General features: G+C 42.9%; 1 protein-coding gene across 3 annotated transcripts in view; it reads left to right on the top strand.

Moving 5' to 3' along the window:
• The window catches only part of LOC128642474 (rho GDP-dissociation inhibitor 2), a 414423-nt gene that overhangs the window by 265179 nt on the left and 131021 nt on the right, over positions 1 to 18223 (top strand). For all 3 annotated transcript variants that reach the window (XM_053695250.1, XM_053695251.1, XM_053695249.1), the window contains one exon: positions 11939 to 12118. In XM_053695250.1, the coding sequence (XP_053551225.1) occupies positions 11944 to 12118 (175 nt within the window). In that variant the 5' untranslated portion in view covers positions 11939 to 11943. The remainder of the gene's footprint in view (positions 1 to 11938; positions 12119 to 18223) is intronic.

Raw genomic sequence — 18223 nt, 5'->3', positions numbered from 1 at the left:
CATAACTCAGGTTCTCAACCAAAAATGGGCCAACTCCTATGCATCACATTCCTGCTATTTAAATAAAGATAGCAAGGGAATGAAGACAAATTGATAATAGGAGTAAATTAGAAAGTTGCTTAAAATTACATGCTCTATCTGAATCATAAAATAAAAAAATTGGGTTTAGTGGCCCTTTAAGGACCAGGGCTGTTTCTACATTTTTACGGTGTTTGTGTTTAGCTATAATTTTCCTCTTACTCGTTTACTGTACCCACACATATTACCGTATATACCGTTTCTCACCATTAAATGGACTTTCTAAAGATATCATTTTCATCATATCATATAATTTACTATAAAAAAATATAAAATATGATGAAAAAAAACAAAAAAAAAACACTTTTTCTAACTTTGACCCCCAAAATCTATTACACATCTACAACCACCAAAAAACACCCATGCTAAATAGTTTTCTTTCCTAAGACATGGAGAGTCCACGCCTTCATTCCAATTACTAGTGGAATATTTACTCCTGGCCAGCAGGAGGAGGCAAAGAGCACCCCAGCAAAGCTGTTAAGTATCACTTCCCTTACCCATAACCCCTGGTCATTCTCTTTGCCTCTGTCAATGGAGGACGTGAAGTTGGTGTCTGAAGATTTTATTCATTTTTTGGGTACTTTTTCCTTCTTTTTTTTTTTGCCACACAGATATCTTCTGCGGTATCTGCAGCTTTATTTGCTTTTCCCATGATGGGGAAGCGCAAGAGGAAATCTAAACATTTTTCTGAGTGTAAGGTGTCTGTCAACCGTGCAGGTTGACCTCCCTCATAAGTCTGATGAGGAGGATACCTTGGTAGCTTCCGAGGGTGAAATCTCAGATTCGGACAGTATAAATCCTTTGACTGATCCTGAAGAAGTAAACTTCAGATTTAAGCTTGGACACCTTCGTTTACTGCTAAAGGAGGTGCTGGCTACTTTGGGCGACTCCGATTCTTCTGTCGCTGTCAACTTAACAAATACTATGATGTTCCTTCTTCTGTGAAAGTGTTTCCTGTTCCAGACCGTGTGTCGGAGATCATTGCACAGGAATGGGATAAGCCAGGGATACCTTTCTCCCCGTCTCCCGTTTTTAAAAAGATGTTTCCTGTTGCTGACTCCAATCGAGACTCATGGCGCACGGTGCCTAATGTAGAAGGGGCTATTTCTACTCTGGCTAAGAGAACCACGATTCCTATTGAGGATAGCTGTTCTTTTAAGGAACCCATGGACAAAAAGCTGGAGATTTATTTAAAGGGACACTTAACCCAAAAAAAAAAATTCCGTGATTCAAATAGAGCATGCAATTTTAAGCAACTTTCTAATTTACTTCTATTATCAATTTTTCTTCATTCTCTTGCTATCTTTATTTGAAAAAGGCATCTAAGCTTTTTCTTTCTAATGACACAATGAGTCCACGGATCATCATTAATTACTGTTAGGAATATCACTCCTGCCCAGCAAGAGGTGTCAAAGAGGCAAAGAAAATGACTGGGGTGGGAGGGAAGGGAGGTGATATTTAACAGCTTTGCTAAGCTGTTAAATATCACCTCCCTTCCCTCCCACCCCAGTCATTTTCTTTGCCTACATTAGAGCAAGGAAGTGGTAAAGTTAGGTGTTAGAAAAGATTCTTCAAGCAAGATTTTATTATTTTTTAAGTAGTGCAAGATTGTGCTGCTTTGTTCTAGGGTGTAGCCTTAGTCCATATCATTCTCTTCAGTAGTAGAGCAGTGGTGGCTTTAGAGCAATGGGAACTTGTGGGACATAATTCTTACTGCGCCTCCCATATAGTTAATGCTGCCCTAATACTGAAAGCCTGAGTAAGATTACTCAGTCTTTATCTCCTTTTTCCACAGGTTCATGTGAGGGAGAAGACCTCTCAAACCTAGTGAGCTGCCATGCTGCTTGGCAGATTTGTGAGGTAAGTGCTGACTTTATTTTTCTGGGATAACAATCAGGAAAAAGTGGGCACTTCATTGAGTAAGGGACACACAGTTTTTTACCCTATGTGTTAAGGGGAACATATTTTGGCAGTATGTTATAGCAAGCACTGGGGCTAAGTTTGGTTACAATTAAGGCTCATTTTATTTGGTTCCACTTCTCCCTGCGGCTCGACCTTATAATATGCCGACCGGGAGTTTCATTTTGCAGACGCCCACGATGGGCGGGGTTATCTGAAGCGCACCATTTTCTCCTGCCTTACTGTGACCAGGTAGTAATTTCTATGGAAAGCGCGCAATAAGTTTAAGGCTGCGATCTTGGGACTGGACAGCTGCTCACTATGCTGCAGATGCTAAGTTGTTAATGCAGCATGAGGGCTATTGCGAGTTCCGGATCTTTTCTTAGAAAAATTTTACCCGCCGTCAGCAGAGCAGTTTTGGCACCTCAGCAAAACTAAGCTGAGGTGTACAGGTTGTTTATAGTAGTTGCAAACACGCTATTCTGTTGCTTTCGGCAGAAAATACAAAGAAAAAGAGAAACGTTTTAAAATTTTATTAAAATGTATGTATTTTTTTGTGATAATTTGTTCCATTGTGAGCCAGAATGGACCAAGATGCCTAGCAAAATACTTTTTTTTTTAATGATAATGTGGAACCATCTATCCCTTCTGTTCCTTATGTTTTGACAGAACTTTATATTACAGGGATAGATTTTTTTCTGAGCCAACATTGTCTAAGGTGGATACTGTTTAGGTGCCCAACGACTATGTTCAATATATTCCACAGCTTTGTCCTCAAGTGTCCATAAATTTATTGCCCACTCTTACAGTGCCCTGTGCTTCCTCTGTAACTCCTCCTGGAGTCACGTTGCAAGACATCACTTCCCTTGTGTCCTTGACAGTCTCTGATGCATTGTCTGCTTTTCCTGTGCTGCAGGGAAAGCACAAGAGGAAAAGCAAACATTCAGTAAGTGAAGTTACTGACACTGTTGTTGCTTTTTTGAATGCCCCCTCCTAGAAGACTGAGGAGTTGGATACTTCAATAGCATCTGAAGGCGAAATCTGACAGTGTAATTCCTCCTGATTCTGAAGTTGTATCCTTCAGGTTTCAGCTAGAATACCTCTGTCTGTTGCTCAAGGAGGTTTTAGCTACACTGGTTGACAGCAGTTGAATGGAGCAATAAGTTGAATGGAGCAATCGGGTGCGCTGTAATTAGATGTGGAAGGTTAATAGCTTGTTGACAGGACTGTGTATGAGAGAGGTGGTATTACATGCAGGGTGTGGGTGTGTCTGGGTGGGGTTACATGCAGGGTGTGGGCCAGTCCCTTAAAACCAGGACAATGGGGGGCTGTGGACGAGAAGCAGGACTTACCTCAGAGATGGTTGGAAGGTATTCTTTAGTGTGTATACCACTGTTTGACTACATCCAAACAATTCAAAATAAGGAAAAGCAAAAGCGGTGTTAAAACTGTTGCAATTATCCTGTCATTAGTTGAAAAATTATTAAAAGTTTAAACAAAAATATACTCGCAAGACAAATAGTTATATAGAAAATAGTACTAGCGTACAGTGCACTCCAGTAGAATTATGATGGTGCCGGGTACAGAAAATATGTATGGTTGTGCATATATATAACAAGCCCTGGAAAAAAGAATGTCTCTGTATGTGGAGGGTATCGTAGCGGTAAGGGTGCAAAGTGTAAATGCTGAAAGGTAGTAGAACTTGTTGTTCACAAGTATACGAACTCACCCGCTCGACGGGAGAACAGCAACATCCAGCCGGTCCTGCTTCAAAGGCTTATGAGCTAATAGCCCAAATGTGACCGGTATACCTGTTCGGCGTTCTGTGCCTTCACCTCCGCGAGGCTGCACGACTATGCGCAATGGCACTTCCTGTTTGCGTGGTCCTACGTCAGCTCCTAAGCAGCACCAATTTCAAACAACGCTACTCACTTAACCCTCCTCCACACATAAAAACAGTACTCAGGGAATGTACAACCACCCGTGGCTGCAAGGCAACACGAAGACAGAAGGGCTCCTTACCCTTCTAGATAAATAGAAAAAATAAGTCCAAAAAGTCGCCAATGTAGATAAATAAAAGTCCAAACTTTATTCAGGATTCAAATCCAAATTTGTTAAAAGCATATGAAGGTAACATCAAGGGATGGTGGAAGATACAAAATAAATCTTACATGTTTTGGCAGAGTATAGCCGTAATCATAGACATAAATTCATACAGGTGTCACCCTTATTTACACAGGTAAAATGTTCCTCATTGGTTAAAACATAAAACACCCCTCCCCTTCCATCCCTTACAAGTGAACACAATTTAACCCTTAGCACTTCACTAGAGTTAAACAGTAATACTTAACATAACATAAAGAAAATTCAAAAGAGACATAACAATAAGATTACATCTATATACATTAAAGAAAACTGTTTGACTGTGGATGACAAATCTTTATAAAAGATATATAAATAAATATCAGAGCCAATGATAAGATATAAATGCAACAAATTCAAGAATTCAAAACATAGGAACTGTTAGGTTAAATTCATTAAAGTCCTAATCTATACTTTAAATAAGAATTCCCAGAGTGAAAAAGAGGAAATACTATTTAATTTCACATTAATTGACTCATGCACGAGCGTATAAATGCATATAATGCCAACCCATCAGTCTCAACACCTAAGATAAGGATTTAAGACAGGTCCCTAAACCAGAACAATTAATCAATACCCTGAACCATTCTATAAATGACAAAGAAAGTATATATACATATAGAGGCTGAAATGGTTGTAACAAATAAAAAATATAATTTCTCCAACATAGGTGTGTCCGGTCCACGGCGTCATCCTTACTTGTGGGATATTCTCTTCCCCAACAGGAAATGGCAAAGAGCCCAGCAAAGCTGGTCACATGATCCCTCCTAGGCTCCGCCTACCCCAGTCATTCTCTTTGCCGTTGTACAGGCAACATCTCCACGGAGATGGCTTAGAGTTTTTTAGTGTTTAACTGTAGTTTTTATTATTCAATCAAGAGTTTGTTATTTTAAAATAGTGCTGGTATGTACTATTTACTCAGAAACAGAAAAGAGATGAAGATTTCTGTTTGTATGAGGAAAATGATTTTAGCAACCGTTACTAAAATCCATGGCTGTTCCACACAGGACTGTTGAGAGGAATTAACTTCAGTTGGGGGAACAGTGAGCAGTCTCTTGCTGCTTGAGGTATGACACATTCTAACAAGACGATGTAATGCTGGAAGCTGTCATTTTCCCTATGGGATCCGGTAAGCCATGTTTATTAAGATAGTAAATAAGGGCTTCACAAGGGCTTATTAAGACTGTAGACTTTTTCTGGGCTAAATCGATTCATATATTACACATATTTAGCCTTGAGGAATCATTTAATCTGGGTATTTTGGTAAAATTATATCGGCAGGCACTGTTTTAGACACCTTATTCTTTAGGGGCTTTCCCTAATCATAGGCAGAGCCTCATTTTCGCGCCGGTATTGCGCACTTGTTTTTGAGAGGCATGACATGCAGTCGCATGTGTGAGGAGCTCTGATACATAGAAAAGACTTTCTGAAGGCGTCATTTGGTATCGTATTCCCCTTTGGGCTTGGTTGGGTCTCAGCAAAGCAGATACCAGGGACTGTAAAGGGGTTAAAGTTAAAAACGGCTCCGGTTCCGTTATTTTAAGGGTTAAAGCTTCCAAATTTGGTGTGCAATACTTTTAAGGCTTTAAGACACTGTGGTGAAATTTTGGTGAATTTTGAACAATTCCTTCATATTTTTTCGCAATTGCAGTAATAAAGTGTGTTCAGTTTAAAATTTAAAGTGACAGTAACGGTTTTATTTTAAAACGTTTTTTGTACTTTGTTATCAAGTTTATGCCTGTTTTACATGTCTGAACTACCAGATAGACTGTGTTCTGAATGTGGGGAAGCCAGGGTTCCTTCTCATTTAAATAAATGTGATTTATGTGACAATGAAAATGATGCCCAAGATGATTCCTCAAGTGAGGGGAGTAAGCATGGTACTGCATCATTCCCTCCTTCGTCTACACGAGTCTTGCCCACTCAGGAGGCCCCTAGTACATCTAGCGCGCCAATACTCCTTACTATGCAACAATTAACGGCTGTAATGGATAATTCTATCAAAAACATTTTAGCCAAAATGCCCACTTATCAGCGTAAGCGCGACTGCTCTGTTTTAGATACTGAAGAGCATGACGACGCTGATGATAATGGTTCTGAAATGCCCCTACACCAGTCTGATGGGGCCAGGGAGGTTTTGCCTGAGGGAGAAATTTCAGATTCAGGGAAAATTTCTCAACAAGCTGAACCCGATGTGATTACATTTAAATTTAAGTTGGAACATCTCCGCGCTCTGCTTAAGGAGGTATTATCCACTCTGGATGATTGTGAGAATTTGATCATCCCAGAGAAACTATGTAAAATGGACAAGTTCCTAGAGGTCCCGGGGCTCCCAGAAGCTTTTCCTATACCCAAGCGGGTGGCGGACATTGTAAATAAAGAATGGGAAAGGCCCGGTATACCTTTCGTCCCTCCCCCCATATTTAAAAAATTGTTTCCTATGGTCGACCCCAGAAAGGACTTATGGCAGACAGTCCCCAAGGTTGAGGGAGCGGTTTCCACTTTAAACAAACGCACCACTATACCCATAGAAGATAGTTGTGCTTTCAAAGATCCTATGGATAAAAAATTAGAAGGTTTACTTAAAAAGATGTTTGTTCAGCAGGGTTACCTTCTACAACCAATTTCATGCATTGTCCCTGTCACTACAGCCGCGTGTTTCTGGTTCGATGAGCTAGTAAAGGCGGTCGATAGTGATTCTCCTCCTTATGAGGAGATTATGGACAGAATCCGTGCTCTCAAATTGGCTAATTCTTTCACCCTAGACGCCACTTTGCAATTGGCTAGGTTAGCGGCTAAGAATTCTGGGTTTGCTATTGTGGCGCGCAGAGCGCTTTGGTTGAAATCTTGGTCAGCTGATGCGTCTTCCAAGAACAAGCTACTTAACATTCCTTTCAAGGGGAAAACGCTGTTTGGCCCTGACTTGAAAGAGATTATCACTGATATCACTGGGGGTAAGGGCCACGCCCTTCCTCAGGATCGGTCTTTCAAGGCCAAAAATAAACCTAATTTTCGTCCCTTTCGTAGAAACGGACCAGCCCAAAGTGCTACGTCCTCTAAGCAAGAGGGTAATACTTCTCAAGCCAAGCCAGCTTGGAGACCAATGCAAGGCTGGAACAAGGGAAAACAGGCCAAGAAACCTGCCACTGCTACCAAGACAGCATGAAATGTTGGCCCCCGATCCGGGACCGGATCTGGTGGGGGGCAGACTCTCTCTCTTCGCTCAGGCTTGGGCAAGAGATGTTCTGGATCCTTGGGCACTAGAAATAGTCTCCCAAGGTTATCTTCTGGAATTCAAGGGGCTTCCCCCAAGGGGGAGGTTCCACAGGTCTCAGTTGTCTTCAGACCACATAAAAAGACAGGCATTCTTACATTGTGTAGAAGACCTGTTAAAAATGGGAGTGATTCATCCTGTTCCATTAGGAGAACAAGGGATGGGGTTCTACTCCAATCTGTTCATAGTTCCCAAAAAAGAGGGAACGTTCAGACCAATCTTAGATCTCAAGATCTTAAACAAGTTTCTCAAGGTTCCATCGTTCAAAATGGAAACCATTCGAACAATTCTTCCTTCCATCCAGGAAGGTCAATTCATGACCACGGTGGATTTAAAGGATGCGTATCTACATATTCCTATCCACAAGGAACATCATCGGTTCCTAAGGTTCGCATTCCTGGACAAGCATTACCAGTTCGTGGCGCTTCCTTTCGGATTAGCCACTGCTCCAAGGATTTTCACAAAGGTATTAGGGTCCCTTCTAGCGGTGCTAAGACCAAGGGGCATTGCAGTAGTACCTTACTTGGACGACATTCTGATTCAAGCGTCGTCCCTTCCTCAAGCAAAGGCTCACACGGACATAGTCCTGGCCTTTCTCAGATCTCACGGATGGAAAGTGAACGTGGAAAAGAGTTCTCTATCTCCGTCGACAAGAGTTCCCTTCTTGGGAACAATGATAGACTCCTTAGAAATGAGGATTTTTCTGACAGAGGCCAAAAAAACAAAACTTCTAAACTCTTGTCGGATACTTCATTCCGTTCCTCTTCCTTCCATAGCGCAGTGCATGGAAGTGATAGGTTTGATGGTAGCGGCAATGGACATAGTTCCTTTTGCGCGCATTCATCTAAGACCATTACAACTGTGTATGCTCAGTCAGTGGAATGGGGACTATACAGACTTGTCTCCGAAGATACAAGTAAATCAGAGGACCAGAGACTCACTCCGTTGGTGGCTGTCCCTGGACAACCTGTCGCAAGGGATGACCTTCCGCAGACCAGAGTGGGTCATTGTCACGACCGACGCCAGTCTGATGGGCTGGGGCGCGGTCTGGGGATCCCTGAAAGCTCAGGGTCTTTGGTCTCGGGAAGAATCTCTTCTACCGATAAATATTCTGGAACTGAGAGCGATATTCAATGCTCTCAAGGCTTGGCCTCAGCTAGCGAGGGCCAAGTTCATACGGTTTCAATCAGACAACATGACGACTGTTGCGTACATCAACCATCAGGGGGGAACAAGGAGTTCCCTGGCGATGGAAGAAGTGACCAAAATCATTCAATGGGCGGAGACTCGCTCCTGCCACCTGTCTGCAATCCACATCCCAGGAGTGGAAAATTGGGAAGCGGATTTTCTGAGTCGTCAGACATTGCATCCGGGGGAGTGGGAACTCCATCCGGAAATCTTTGCCCAAATCACTCAACTGTGGGGCATTCCAGACATGGATCTGATGGCCTCTCGACAGAACTTCAAGGTTCCTTGCTACGGGTCCAGATCCAGGGATCCCAAGGCGACTCTAGTAGATGCACTAGTAGCACCTTGGACCTTCAAACTAGCTTATGTATTCCCGCCGTTTCCTCTCATCCCCAGGCTGGTAGCCAGGATCAATCAGGAGAGGGCGTCGGTGATCTTGATAGCTCCGGCGTGGCCACGCAGGACTTGGTATGCAGATCTGGTGAATATGTCATTGGCTCCACCATGGAAGCTACCTTTGAGACGAGACCTTCTTGTTCAAGGTCCGTTCGAACATCCGAATCTGGTCTCACTCCAGCTGACTGCTTGGAGATTGAACGCTTGATCTTATCAAAGCGAGGGTTCTCAGATCCTGTTATTGATACTCTTGTTCAGGCCAGAAAGCCTGTAACTAGAAAAATTTACCACAAAATTTGGAAAAAATATATCTGTTGGTGTGAATCTAAAGGATTCCCTTGGGACAAGGTTAAGATTCCTAAGATTCTATCCTTCCTTCAAGAAGGATTGGAAAAAGGATTATCTGCAAGTTCCTTGAAGGGACAGATTTCTGCCTTGTCTGTGTTACTTCACAAAAAGCTGGCAGCTGTGCCAGATGTTCAAGCCTTTGTTCAGGCTCTGGTTAGAATCAAGCCTGTTTACAAACCTTTGACTCCTCCTTGGAGTCTCAACTTAGTTCTTTCAGTTCTTCAGGGGGTTCCGTTTGAACCCTTACATTCCGTTGATATTAAGTTATTATCTTGGAAAGTTTTGTTTTTGGTTGCAATTTCTTCTGCTAGAAGAGTTTCAGAATTATCTGCTCTGCAGTGTTCTCCTCCTTATCTGGTGTTCCATGCAGATAAGGTGGTTTTACGTACTAAACCTGGTTTTCTTCCAAAAGTTGTTTCTAACAAAAACATTAACCAGGAGATAGTCGTGCCTTCTCTGTGTCCGAAACCAGTTTCGAAGAAGGAACGTTTGTTGCACAATTTGGATGTTGTTCGCGCTCTAAAATTCTATTTAGATGCTACAAAGGATTTTAGACAAACATCTTCCTTGTTTGTTGTTTATTCTGGTAAAAGGAGAGGTCAAAAAGCAACTTCTACCTCTCTCTCTTTTTGGATTAAAAGCATCATCAGATTGGCTTACGAGACTGCCGGACGGCAGCCTCCTGAAAGAATCACAGCTCATTCCACTAGGGCTGTGGCTTCCACATGGGCCTTCAAGAACGAGGCTTCTGTTGATCAGATATGTAGGGCAGCGACTTGGTCTTCACTGCACACTTTTACCAAATTTTACAAGTTTGATACTTTTGCTTCTTCTGAGGCTATTTTTGGGAGAAAGGTTTTGCAAGCCGTGGTGCCTTCCATTTAGGTGACCTGATTTGCTCCCTCCCTTCATCCGTGTCCTAAAGCTTTGGTATTGGTTCCCACAAGTAAGGATGACGCCGTGGACCGGACACACCTATGTTGGAGAAAACAGAATTTATGTTTACCTGATAAATTACTTTCTCCAACGGTGTGTCCGGTCCACGGCCCGCCCTGGTTTTTTAATCAGGTCTGATAATTTATTTTCTTTAACTACAGTCACCACGGTATCATATGGTTTCTCCTATGCAAATATTCCTCCTTAACGTCGGTCGAATGACTGGGGTAGGCGGAGCCTAGGAGGGATCATGTGACCAGCTTTGCTGGGCTCTTTGCCATTTCCTGTTGGGGAAGAGAATATCCCACAAGTAAGGATGACGCCGTGGACCGGACACACCGTTGGAGAAAGTAATTTATCAGGTAAACATAAATTCTGTTTTCAATACTACCCTAGATTAATGTATCCTAGATAAGTAGAACAGAGCAAAACCGAGTAAAACAAGGACTAATAGATAGCTGCAAACCTAGGACCCTAATGTGATATATAGATAGGTAAACAAACTTAAAGTACATCAGATAGATAATAAGTAAAGTGACCTTTACCAAATTGAACTTTTATTCCCAGAAATTAATAATATCGTTTTCTGAGTTAAATCCATAAGGGGTTAATGTGCGCATTTTGTTAATCCAATAGACCTCTTGTCTAGCAAGAATAGACCATTTATCTCCTCCCCTTGGGGGTCTATTTATGGTCTCTATTGCATTCCATTCAAAATCACGCACATCTCCCCCATGAACTGTGATGAAGTGTCTGGCCAATTCTGAACAATCAATTTTATTCTTTATATAGCCCAAGTGTTCTCGTATCCTGATGCGGACATCACGACTTGTCATACCTATATATTGTAAATTGTGGCTCTTGCATCCAATTAGATAAACCACAAAGGTAGTGGAGAAATTGACACATCCCTTAGTGTTATACTCATCTCCAGTAACATAGGATTTAAAGTTGGGTCCTATTTTAATAACATCACAGGCCTTACAGTTTTTTCCGCACTTGTAGGTACCATTGTGTCTGAGCCAAGAACTCTGATTTCCAGGGGCTCGAAGTTGACTAGGGGACACCATATTACCTAGTGTAAGGTTCCTTTTATACACAAACCTACAACCATTGCTAATAGTATCTTTCAAGAGATCATCCCCATATAAAATGGGTAGATATTTTTTAATGATATTACAGATTTGGTAATATTGCATGGAGTATTTAGTAATAAAAAATGGTTTCTCATCAGTTTGTCTACTAGAATGCATATTATGTCTGTTAAATTTTAAGAGACTAGAACGATCAATTTGATCAGTATCCCTCATTGCATCATTAATTGTCCGAATTGGATAACCTCTATTCTCAAGTCTTTTCCTTAAAGACTGAGACTCAGAATGAAAAGCAGCATCATTTGAACTAATCCTCCTAGTTCTGAGAAATTGTCCCTTGGCAATCCCCCTAAAAACATGTCTAGTTATATAGCTCCTATACCACCAGAGAGTTGGAGAGGTCATCCTCTGTAGAGGGTGCTGTTTTATTTGTTGATAGTTGCTGTCTCTTGTCACTTCTTAAAACCAAGATGTCCTCTCACCTCCTATTTCCAGGTTGCTGACTCTACTTTTTTATCATGCAGTTATTGATTATGCAAATATACTGTAACTACTGGTCCTTTAATTACCGTCTCTATTGCAGACATCATGGCTGAGAAGGACGGTATTAAACCTATTGAAGATGAAGTAGAAGATGAAGTTGACTTGAACTACAAAGCTCCAGAAAAGAAAAGTCTGCAGGAGATCCAGGAACTCGACAAGGAGGATGAGAGCTTGAACAAGTACAAAAAGACACTGCTCGGCGAGCTGCCTGCTGCAATCGGTAAGTTAATATAGTGGCTGTTGGGGAATTCTGTATAACTGCAATGGGTTATTTTATCATCATCCCAATGGTGTATACTGTGATAGTCACATAAAGAGCAATACATTATGAATAGGCTGTGATAAAAACACATTTTTGTATCCAAGTCTGTATTTGTAGTGTTGTTCATTATAGCTCATAGAAACAAATATATCGCTTAGTAAACAATATTTAAAGTGACAAACTTTTTTTTTATATATATATTTAAGAGACTGTATATTACAAAGCTCTCTTACAATTCATAACTAAAGATTTTATAATAAAATCTCAGTGTTAACAGTATTGTCCCTTTAAAGTAGGTGTAAACCTCCCAGTAGTCCTCAGGCTACCCTCCTGTATTTATCACCTACACCTCATGGCTTCAATTATGTTTTAACTAGAACTGAATAATTTATTTTGCACAGTTAAAGAATGAAAAAAGTGTGGCAAATCCTCAGTAAAGCCTTCTTGCTACTGCTAGGTTCCAACCACTGCATGACCTTGACACATCAGCACACAGGATCCTTGACATAGTAGTAATGTTATCAGGGGTCCATACCATTTCAGTGTGTTCTTGAAGTGCATACAAGGCACTTCTCATGGTAGGGTATAGCTCTTAGTTGTTTAATTCATGGATTGCCAGCTCCTCGGCCAAACTTTACCTATACATATATGATCTAGCTTTGCCATAGCTTACTTTAGATCCGGTTGTACAGTCTCCGTTGCTGGACTTTTCAGTTATGGATTATTTTTCTTCTTTATATCTCGGGTCACTAAATTGTCTTTGTTACAGTACTTTAGAGGTACTTTGTAGAACTATTTTCTTCCTAATGGGAAAGAGTCCACAGCGCATTCATTACTTTTGGGAAAATAGATCCTGGCAACCAGGAGGAGCCAAAGGCATAAATACTCCTCCCACTTCCCCCATCCCCCAGTCATTCTTTGCCTTTCATCCCAGGAGGTTGGCAGAGATGTGTCAGAAGTTTTCTTTTAAAATTATTTTTTCATATGTCCCTTATGGAGAGTGCTATCCTTCGACATGGGACGGGAGTTTTAAGTAGTCCTGTCAGTCTCTCGTGGAGGGCCTGGGCGAAAGTGACAGTCCGGAGATGCAGTGGGAGCTTCCCCTGCGACACCATCTCGACTCATATTCACAGTTCCGTTTCAGCACTTGGCATTGCCGAACTTGGTTTCGCTACATGCTGTCTTCTCTCAAGTCCATGACGGAGGCGATGCTACTATTCGTCACACTTGAAGAACCGTGTTCCTGTTCCACGGCATAGATTCCGGTAAGATTGTTTCATTTTATTCAGTTATCTGTAATGTGATTATTATGACAGTTAAGTATGGGCCTCGCTGAGGCACATTCTGTTTAGATTTGGGTATCATGGGATAATTCCTCCTTAGGGTGGATTAAGTGAATGGGGTAGGTTTTTTTTTTATCATGTTTCTTCTGTGATTCAACTTGCTTGTGTGTGTGCATAGGGGCTCTGCGGCCGAGACATATGCCTATGTGGCACATATTGGCTTGTTCTTTCGGTTGTGGTTACACGGCCTAGAACTATACCTTCGGGTTATGCCTATTTTGTCAGACTTGCTTAACTTTTTCTGTGGGCCTGGTTTTGCCGCCCTTTAGTGGCGCACTTTTGAGATTCACGGGGCATCTGGTGACCGGGCATTCCTGACTAAGTGGCGACGGCGGAAAGAGTCTGCTCCGCTGAGGTCTGGTCATAGGAGGTGGTGACTGTCAGGTGCCAGTTGTTTCCTTTTTCCAATCCCTGTTTATCTTGTGCAATCTTAAGCCATAGAGGATTCCAATGCCGGGACTATTTTTATATCAGATCCTGAGTCGTCCTCGGATGAGGACCGTAATTTGGCCCTGTTATCGCAAGTCTGACAATCTTGTGTCTTGTGCCTGGATAGTTTGCCGGGTCCCTCAGGCTCGGGGGATCCTGGGCCTTCCGAGCCATTGGCCTCTGGGGGCTCTGCTCCTCAGGAGGCGCCTTCCCAATCACATACTCCTTTTACTTTTAAGGTCCAAGATGTTAATGTCCCCTTGCTTGCAGGACCCTGAAGTTTCCTTGCAGTTATGTGCCTGCCTGCCTATTCCGGGTGTTCAGACCGTGAACGACACTATACTATTCCCCCCGGGGTGTTTGTTCCCCCTTGTTGTTCTTTACTTTATAGGATTGTGCGGCTGCGTGTCCTATTAAGACGACTTTTTGACTTATTGGGGGATCCTTTCCTTTATGGTCAAGGTTTTTTGAGATAGGCTAGTGGGGATGGGTCTCTATCCGGTCGGTCTACTGTGAGCTTTCCCAGTCCTTTTGTTCTGGAGGTTATGGTTCCTGTTTGGCAGGTCCTGCGGAGACATAGTTCCTTCTAGACGGATGCCTGTGGGTGCCTTTGTTTTTCTTTTATCCGGTTCAGATTATTTTTCTTCTTTTTTCCCTAGGGGAATTCTAGGATTCCTTGGTTTAAGTTCTTCTATGGAAGTTATTTCCGGATTTCTTCCGGAATTTTGTGTGTGACCTGTTACTTGTTTGTGACACATGTTGCACCTGACTGGTCCGCGCGAGACCTGCTGATTCTTCTGGACTTTTGGGTCTGGATGTCGGAAACGCTTGGGCTGGCCTGTGTCAGTCCGCACCCGAGGTCGGGACCGGTGGTATCCCACTGCGTCCTTTCACATCCCTGATCCGAGGGGTGTGGTCCTTACCGCCTGGAGCGCTTATGCCCTTTTGAGCTACTGTGATGGTTCTCTTAGGGTTTTTACCATCGTGTAGTTTAGGCTGTCATGCGGAGGTGGCCAATGTCCTTTACCTCCGCCCTTGGGAGCTTTTTATGCTCTGAAGGGATTTTGGATTGATTTCTCTGGTGTGTTACTGGTGTCCTGGTCGTCTTTATCGCCCCTTTGAGCTGTTTTTGGAGTCCTGTGCCTCGGGGCTACTGATTAGGTTTTTTCCCCCTATCAGGCTCGTACTGCGGGTGTTTTTCACAGTATCTCTTGGGTCCTTCTTGGATTTTGATTTGAGGTGCTTGTCCTCGTTGAGATAGCCTGCCCGCGGGTCTGGCTTGGGGCGTGTTGCCTTGGGCGCTGCCTTATGGAAGTCTGGTTTCTTCCTTATGATTCCATTGTGGATTTCGGGGGACAGTCTAGGTTTTTGGCAGTCTAGCCCTTTATCCTATCCGTCTGTCCCTGTTATACCCCTGGGTTTTGGGGTCGGGTCAGGATAGGTCCAATTATCTCTCTTTTAGGGAGTCTGGGGTCTTTTTGGTTTGATTCCTTTGGGGAGGATGGACTCTGGACCTTTTTTGTTAAGGGATTCCCATTTCCTATTCCTCTTGCATGTCTAAGACTAGCTCTAGCTCGGTTTGACCTCTTTTTTTCCCCCTTTGTCTCTGCCTTCTGCAGACTTTGTCATGGCGCATGGGTTGAGGTTGTTGGTCACCTTGCCGCTTTTGTTAAGGGGTCAAGCAGTTGTTCTCAGTCCTGGCCCTTTTTGTGGGGTTCGGAGAGGTCTGTATTCCTTTCTGTCTTAGAATTTGCGCTGGGCACTCAACACTTTGGGCGTTCTGTGCCTGTGCAATTATTTGTAGATGGTTGGGTGTCTGGGGGACACGTGCTCCCTGTCTCGCATTTTTCAGAGGGACTCTTGTCTCTCTTGGATTAGCCTCACTGCCTAGTAGCGTAGGATTTGCTGTTGGGAAACAGCTGCAGTTATTTTACTTTGTCTGCTGGCAAGCTATTGAGCCTAGGTGGCCTATTGGTTTGCTTGTCCATCTAGCAAGCTGCCGTTCTGGAGTTTGTAGTCAGCTGTGATTACAGCCTGATGCCTGTGGGCTTGCCCTTAGGGATTGTGTCCTCAGGTCTCTGGGGTTCTTTCCCGGGGTCTGGTCTCTTTCTCAAGTGTGCCTGGTGGTCCTTCACTTTCTCTTGTGTAGGGGTGGGGTTAGGTTGGCCTACGGTTAGCTTCGCTACCCAGCCCTCTGGGGGACCTTGGGTTTCTTGGGATCCCTTTGTTCAGGAAGGTTGATTCAGGAAGGATGTTCCGCTGCTCCGTGGTCTATTGTGGTAGTATAGATCTGCACAATTTTAGTTGTGCAGGAGTGGGCTGTTTCGTTATGCGTTTTCAGATGGGGCTCTGCTTATTGTGCGCCACTAGTTTTTGTAATTTTCTTTTCCTGTCTCTCCTGAGTTTTTCTCCGGCTACAGAAATTTTTCCTTGCTTGTGAATTGTCCTCAGTCTCTTGTGGTCTGGGATGTGGGACTTGGGTGGGGGTTTTTCCTTCACGTCCTTGTTTATATGATGACGCGTGTCCACGCTGTCGCACTGTTTTTGCGTTTGCTGGTCATTGAGATCGTTGTTTCTCTTCTGGTCCTTTCCTGACTTTTCATATAGTCTTTTCGGGTGTAGACTACTCAGTGCCTCTGGGTTGTCTCCTTGTCACCCTGGACGTTGTTCCTTTTCTTCTGTCTTCCCTCTGGGAATTTTTATTCGGGGTCCCTCGATTGGTTGAGGGGCTGTGGCGGGGTTGTTGCCCCTGACAGATGCTGTCCTTGTGGTGGGTGCTCTCAGTTGGGCCCCACTCATGGTTCTATCTAGGTTCTTTGGACTGTTGGTAGATTTGTGTTTCTGGGACCGCTTTTTGTTTTCCAAAATGTTTGTTGATCCCTGTTTCGGACGAACTGGGATTTTGTTTTCTTGGGGATCTGTTTTTAGGTTGGTGCCTTTATTGGTCCGCCTCTTACCCTCCCGTTTTGGCACTCTGTGTCCTCTTTGGCATGGGTATCAATTTCCCATAATTAATGAATGCGGCTGTGGACTCGTTCCCATTAGGTAGAAAAACATAAATTATGCTTACCTGATAATTTTCTTTTCTTTCGTGGGAAAGAGTCCACAGCCCCCCGCACGTTTTTTTTAAGGCGTTGTTGTTTTTAATCTTCTGGCACCCTTTCACCTTGATGCTTCTTCCACTGTTCCTTGTTCCTCGTCTGAATTACTGGGGGATAGGGGAAGTGGGAGGAGTATTTATGCCTTTGGCTGGTGGGTCTTTGCCTCCTCCTGGTGGCCAGGTTCTTATTTCCCATAAGTAATGAATGTGGCTGTGGACTCTTTCCCACAGAAGAAAAGAAAATTATCAAGTAAGCATAATTTATGTTTTTCAGAAAACTGTTTACAAGAGTTAGGGCTAGATTACAAGTGAAGCCGTATTTTGCGCTTTCGCTAGAGCGAAAACTCTGCTAGTATTTTCAGTTTTGCGCTAGTCGGATTGCGCCGATATTAAAAGTTGGTTGGAAACTTTTTTTTCCCTCTTTCTCTTTCTATAGCGGTAACCAAAATCGCTATTTAAGATAAAAATCGCGATCACTTTTTTGCATTCTCCCGTAGAAGTCAATGGGGGAGAAAAAACTAAAATAGGCCGGCTCCTAAGCTTTCATTCCTGCTTTTTCAAATAAAGATAGCAAGAGAACAAAGAAAAAGGATAATAGGAGTAAATTAGAAAGCTGCTTAAAATTGCTGCTCTATCTGAATCATGCAAGAAACAATTTGGGTTTAGTATCCCTTTAAGGGAGCTGAGTTTCAGTGGTTTGAATACTTCCCCCCTCTCATCATCCGGCTCCTTTAAAGGGACAGTATACACTAATTTTCATTTAACTGCATGAAATACACTACTATAAAGCATAATTTGCACAGATACTGATCTAAAAATCCAGTATAAAACCATTTAAAAACTTGCGCGCTGGTGTAATTTCAATATGTAAATGAGAAGGCATTGATAGGAGTGTTAAAGGGATATTAAACCCAAAGATTTTCTTTCATGACTCGGATGGAGCATGCAATTTAAAGCACCTTTCTAATTTACTCCTATTATCACGTTTTCTTCGTTCTCTTGCTATCTTTATTTGAAAAAACAGGAATGGAAGCTTAGGAGCCAGCCTATTTTAGGTTCAGCACCTGGGTACCGCTTTGCTGATTGGTGGCTACATTTTGCCACCAATCGGCAAGCACTACCCAGACGCTGGACCAAAAATGGGCTGGCCCCTAAGCTTACATTCCTTCATTTCAAATAAAGATACCAAGA

Source organism: Bombina bombina, chromosome 11 (genome assembly GCF_027579735.1).
Source record: "Bombina bombina isolate aBomBom1 chromosome 11, aBomBom1.pri, whole genome shotgun sequence".
Taxonomy (NCBI): Eukaryota; Metazoa; Chordata; class Amphibia; order Anura; family Bombinatoridae; genus Bombina; species Bombina bombina.
The sequence above is the reverse complement of the archived record's forward strand: the minus strand, read 5'-3'. Positions and strand labels throughout refer to the sequence as shown.